Genomic DNA, 6,311 nt, shown 5'->3' with positions numbered 1-6,311 from the left:
CTAAACATATCGATAGGCTCGTGCCATTCGATTTTTATCAATGATTTGGGCATGAGACGGGTCGCCGCGAAATTCGTACCAAAATTGCTCAATTGCGACCAAAAACAGCATCGCATGAACATTGCTAATGAGATGTTGGACTCTGTCCGCGACGACCCAAATTTGCTCCAGAGGGTCATAACTGGTGACGAATCGTGGGTTTATGGTTATGACGTGGAAACCAAAGCTCAATCATCTCAATGGAAGCTGCCGCACGAACCAAGACCGAAAAAAGCGCGCCAAGTTCGGTCGAATGTGAAAGTTTTGCTGACAGTTTTCTTCGATTGCAGGGGCGTGGTGCATCATGAGTTCTTGCCACAGGGTAGAACGGTCAATAAGGAATATTACCTGCAAGTTATGCGCAATTTGCGCGAAGCAATCCGCCAGAAACGCCCGGATTTGTGGAAGAACAAAAATTGGCTTTTGCACCACGATAACGCCCCTGCTCACACATCGTTGCTTGTGCGCGACTTTTTGGCCAAAAACAACACACTAATGATGCCGCAGCCACCGTATTCCCCAGATCTGGCCCCCTGTGACTTTTTCTTGTTCCCTAAACTGAAGAGGCCCATGAAAGGACGACGTTACGCTACGCTTGACGAGATAAAGACGGCATCGAAGGAGGAGCTGAACAAGATAAAAAAAAAAAATGATTTTTTGAAGTGCTTCGAAGATTGGAAAAACCGTTGGCACAAGTGTATAATATCTCATGGGGATTACTTTGAAGGGGACAAAATAGATATTCATGAATAAATAAATAATTTTTGAAAAAACACAAAATTCGCGATACTTTTTGAACACACCTCGTAGAATATAATCATATTATAGAATATTATAGGATATTATAAAATATAGAATGTTATAGAATATTATGGAATATTGTAGGATATTATAAGGATAAAAAAGGATAGGCAGATGTTTTTGTAACTCTGATAAAAACATATTGATTAATGTATTAGATACGCAACTAAGTTCTCGCAGTTTCTTTTTTTATGAAAATGCAACTTTATTGTGAAAAAATGGTTACAAATAAATCATTCAAAGTATTGCCCATCGCTAGCTACAACTTTTGCCCATCTTTCTGGCAGAGCTCAAATACGGTTACGATAAAAGTATTTGTCTTTTGAGGCTATCCACGAATCAAGCTATTTTTTGATGTCTTCATATGAGCGGAACTGCTGATCAGCCAAACCATGTGCCATCGAACGGAACAAGTAATAATCGGACGGTGCAATATCTGGGGAATATGGCGGGTGTGGTAGGACCTCCCATTTGAGCGTTTCCACGTAGGTTTTAATGGATTTGGCAAGATGAAACCGAGCGTTGTAATGCAGAATCACTTTGTCGTGCCTCTGCTTGTATTGTGGCCGTTTTTCAAGCAGTGCTCGGCTCAGTCGCATCAATTAAAGTCGATACCGTTCCCCAGTGATGGTTTTGTTCGGTTTCAACAGCTCATAATAAATAATACCGACCTAGTCCCACCAAATACACAACATAACCTTTGCAGCGTGGATATTCGGCCGAGCCAACGACGTAGAAGCGTGACCGGGCAGTCCCCATGACTTTCTTTTTTTTGGGTTGCTGTAATGAATCCATTTTTCATCACCCGTCACGATGCGATGAAGAAAACTCTTCCTTTTTTGCCGCTGGAGCAGTTGTTCACAAGTGAAAAAACGACGCTCAACGTCCCTTGGTTTGAAATCATAAGAAACCTAAGTTCCTTGCTTTTGAATCATTTCCAACGCATGCAATCGCTTGGAAATGGCTTGGCAGGTAACTCCTAATGCTGAAGCAAGCTGTTCTTGCGGTTGGCACGGATCCTCATCGAGCAATGCCTTCAATTCAGCGTCTTCAAATGTTTTTGGCTTTCCTTCATGCGGACAGTTGTCAACATCGAAATCACCGTCTTTGAAGCGACAGAACCAATCACGGCACGTTGTTTCACTTAGAGCAGCATCTCCGTAAGCTTTTTGGAGCTCTCGATGCGTTTCAGCAGCCGTTTCCTTCGAATAAAATAAGAAAATCAACACTTCCTGCAAATGACGATTATTTGGCATAAAATCAGACATTTTCACACAATCAAAAGTATATGACGCCAAAACAAAATCACAACGTGTCAACGCGGTTTGTTTACCATATGTATAAGCTTACAAGGGGAGGACCAGGGATGAGAGACCCTGGAATTTTGATCCCAATTTTTTTAGTTATTCTGGAGACAAAAAAAAAGTTTATGTCTCCCGGCGTTTCATCGAATAGGCCTTAGTTTTGAAATAATAAATTTGTGAAAATTGGCCATACCGCGGCGCGCCATATGAGCCTTCCCGGTAACTGTTCTCGCAACCAGTGCAGTTGGCTCCGTGCATTAGGTGCTTGCTTCACAATCGTAAGATCCGGGTTCGCTCCCGGATGTGTGCATTTTTTTTCTTTTTTTTTTTCTTTAATAAATGTATTTGTTTATCTTGATGATATTAATATAGTATGCAAATTTCTAAAATAGAAAATTTAATTTAATATCATTTTCTAAACTTCAATTTAAATTTAATTTGAAGGGAATTTGAATTCAAGTAATAAAATTTGAAATAATAAATAGGTAATAATAATAATAATAATATATAAGTTATTTGAAATGAATAACATATAAAGGCAACGTATCTAAATTTTCAAATTGTTTAATTTAAAATTTAATTGGAAATAATATTAACAGTATTTTAAAATTCTAGTTTTTAAAATAATTAATCGTAAAAGAAGAATAATAAACAAATATCTGATTGTGAATGTGAATGTAAATACTTTTATTACAAAAGTTAATTATTTAAGTATTGCAGATTTATTAGAAAATTAAATTATTTCGATGGGGAACAATTACTTGAATGATAAACATCATAAAAACGTGAAAGAATTTCGGCTTTATAACCGACTACATACCTGCAAGGGGATTAAAAAGTCTCGTTTATTTACCATTTTATATCCGCTTCTTTTACCAGTGTTAAATTTAAACAATTTAAAAATTTACGTTGCCTTTATATGTTATCCATTTCAAATAACTTATATATTATTATTATTATTACCTATTTATTATTTCAAATATTATCACTTGAATTCAAATTCCCTTCAAATTAAATTTAAATTAAAGTTTAGAAAATGATATTAAATTAAATTTTCAATTTTAGAAATTTGCATACTATATTAATATCATCAAGATAAACAAATACATTTATTAAAGAAAAAAAAAAAAGAAAAAAAATGCACACATCCGGGAGCGAACCCGGATCTTACGATTGTGAAGCAAGCACGGAGCCGACTGCACTGGTTGCGAGAACAGTTACCGGGAAGGCTCATATGGCGTGCCGCGGTATGGCCAATTTTCACAAATTTATTATTTCAAAACTAAAGCCTATTCGATGAAACGCCGGGAGACGTAAACGTTTTTTTCGTCTCCAAAATAACTAAAAAAAAATTGGGATCAAAATCCCAGGGTCTCTCACCTGGTCCTCCCCTTGTTAGTTCATGACGTTTTGGATATGTCTAAATCGACCAGCACTTACTGCTGGAGCCATCTATTGACAAACAGCGGGAACTTGCGCACCTAATACAAAAAAATAGTTGAAATAACGTTAAATAACATAGATAAATCAGTGTATTATAAAATACACTAAAACAAAGAAAATTATAAAATATGAAAGATATTTACATGGGATATGATAAACTACGATACAAACCTGTCTATACAAAACTTCTTAAGTCACTTGCAAAATAAGGGAGACAAAATCACCATAGGAAATGATAGGCAAAATTTTCTATCATATTCTATCCATTATTTTAAGCAGGGTTATTGGACCAAGATTCATGCCAAACGCAAGAGGAGCTCGCTGAAATCTTGGGAATGACTCAACAAGCGATTTCAAACCGTTTCAAGGCCATGGATATAGTGCAAAAACAAGAAAATTGGGTTCCGTATGAACTCAAACCAAGAGACGTCAAACGCCGTTTTTTCACGTGCGAACAACTGCTCCAAAGGCAAAATCGGAAGAAATTTTTGCATCGGATCGTAACGAGGGACGAAAAGTGGATCTGCTACGACAACCCAAAGCGCAGAAAATCATGGGGTAAGCCCGGCCATGCATCAACTTCAACGGCAAAACCAAACTGAATTTATTCATGGAGCAGCAAGAAGCTAATGCTGTGCATCTGGTGGGATCAGCTCGGAGTGATCTACTATAAACTACTCCAGTCTAACGAAACCATCACTGGGGAACGTTACCAATACCAATTGATGCAACTGAACCGAGCATTGAAGTTCAAACGCCCCCAATATGCCAAAAGACATGACAAAGTGATCTGACAACAATGCTCGGCCACATGTTGCAAAAGTCATCCAGGACACTTTGGAAGCGCTTCAATGGGATGTTCTACCCCACCGGCCGTATTCACCAGAATATGATTAATGTAACGATTAATAAGCTCTAGTCGTTTCATTAATCATGAACTGCGAGTATGTAGAAAGTGGTGACTTCTCAGTTTGGAAAATTTCCCCATGGACAGAATCAAAGTCCTTAGGTGTACACTTTGGCGTTCTTCTTGTTGGAAATGATGTAAGTTGTGTGATTACACTGGATTACACGCTGTTTGTCTTGAAAAGTGTATCACACTTTTATGACGTATTTTACACTGGTTTTACACGAGCCTGAGAGGTGGTGTACGCAGTGTAAATTTAAGTTACACTATGAGGTTATAGTTTCCCCGATTGCTTCCTAATTTTTTTTTACAATGGAAGAAGTCGTATAAGTGCCTAACACGACAACAGTATTTTGAAATGCCGATGAATCGATAATTATTGATGAAGAAAGTTACATAACATGCCAAATCGACAGTATGTATACATTTTCAGTTGTTTTATTTACATATGTGTTTTGTTAATTGCATGTATAGATTTTTAATTGTTTCATTTACATGTGTATCATGTTAATTTGTAGGCTAATTTGTGGGCTAACTTTTAAAATGTACACTTCTGAAATAAATCTGAATGGTCCACCCATTAATTGTACTGTGGTTAACGAAGAAGTTTTAATAGTATTGACATCTACACACAGAACAATAGACACACCGGACACTTATAATATTTCCAATCAAGAAAATGAGGAGCCAAACATCATTCAACACAATTTCGAAATTTTTATCTGGAACGATACAAATATGAAACTATTTTTATCACTCTACAAGGAGAAGAGATAATTAGTTGGCTCCGAAAGGATTAAAAATTTGAAAGAAATGTGGAAACGCATAAGCGACGAGATGAAAAACTCGGGATACAACGTGACTCTTATACAAATAGAAAATAAGTGGAAGACATTGGAAAGGCAATATAAAAAAGTTATTTCCAATAATAATAAAACAGGAAGAGGACGGATTACCTGTAGTTACCAAATGTATGTATAGTTAAAATTGAAATAAGAATAAATCATAATAAATTGATACTTTATTTTGACTTATATGGTTTTACAGGGAACTGACAGAAATTTTGGGAAAGAGCCATAAAATAGTCCCACTTGCTGTAGCGAGTCCGGAAATAAGAGTAATGGTCCGAGATAGTGTATTAGATCCCAGAACTTTATTGAATAACAGGTTTGTTTCCTAAATACTAATATCGAATTGTGATTTAAGTATATTTATTATTGCATATTTTGAAAATTGTTCATATTAATTTTTAAAAATTAATTTGATTTAACAATTAATTGAAAAGGCCAGTGAGACGAGCAAAAAGGTGTAGATGTTCGTATAGCTAATAATACATATTTATTCGTATATAAAGGACACAATTAATTTGATTTTTTAACTTTAGTGCGCCAATTTTAATGCCAGTATCAGCAACAACTACATTGCCAACTACTTCAAACGTAGAACGAAGAGAGGAACCTGAAGATATGCCTATGGCTTTTCCTGATAAAAGTGAAGCAGTAACCGTACCTGAAAATGCCAACCTCGTCGCTGTTGCTAAAAGAAGAATGGCTACTGGAACAACGGCAAAGGTATTGCAACAGTGCCAAAAAAGATGAAAGAATACAAGAAGACACTCAAAAAACGCCATGAAAATCAAAATAACATATTAACATAAATCCTGGAACCTATAAATCAATGAAAGACAAACAAGAAAAACATTTGACCGCAATGGAGAACCATAGAAAGGAAGCTATTCAACAAAAACAAAGAAGGAACAATTTATTTGGAAAAGAAAAATAATTTGTTGAAAGAACTTTTAAATTCATAAAAAAAAA

At 36.0% G+C, this 6,311-nt stretch overlaps 1 protein-coding gene across 1 annotated transcript; it reads left to right on the top strand.

The window, feature by feature from the left end:
* Positions 1-3,622: 3,622 nt before the first annotated feature.
* On the top strand, positions 3,623-6,311 carry LOC113004769. Its single transcript, XM_026139060.2, has 3 exons — positions 3,623-5,465; positions 5,542-5,661; positions 5,879-6,311. The coding sequence occupies exons 1-3, from the start codon at positions 5,308-5,310 to the stop codon at positions 6,090-6,092; spliced, it is 492 nt and encodes a 163-aa protein (XP_025994845.1). The 5' UTR covers positions 3,623-5,307; the 3' UTR covers positions 6,093-6,311.

The sequence above is a fragment of the Solenopsis invicta genome, chromosome 11 (genome assembly GCF_016802725.1).
Source record: "Solenopsis invicta isolate M01_SB chromosome 11, UNIL_Sinv_3.0, whole genome shotgun sequence".
Lineage (NCBI taxonomy): Eukaryota > Metazoa > Arthropoda > Insecta > Hymenoptera > Formicidae > Solenopsis > Solenopsis invicta.
This window is presented reverse-complemented; position numbering and strand designations above follow the sequence as displayed.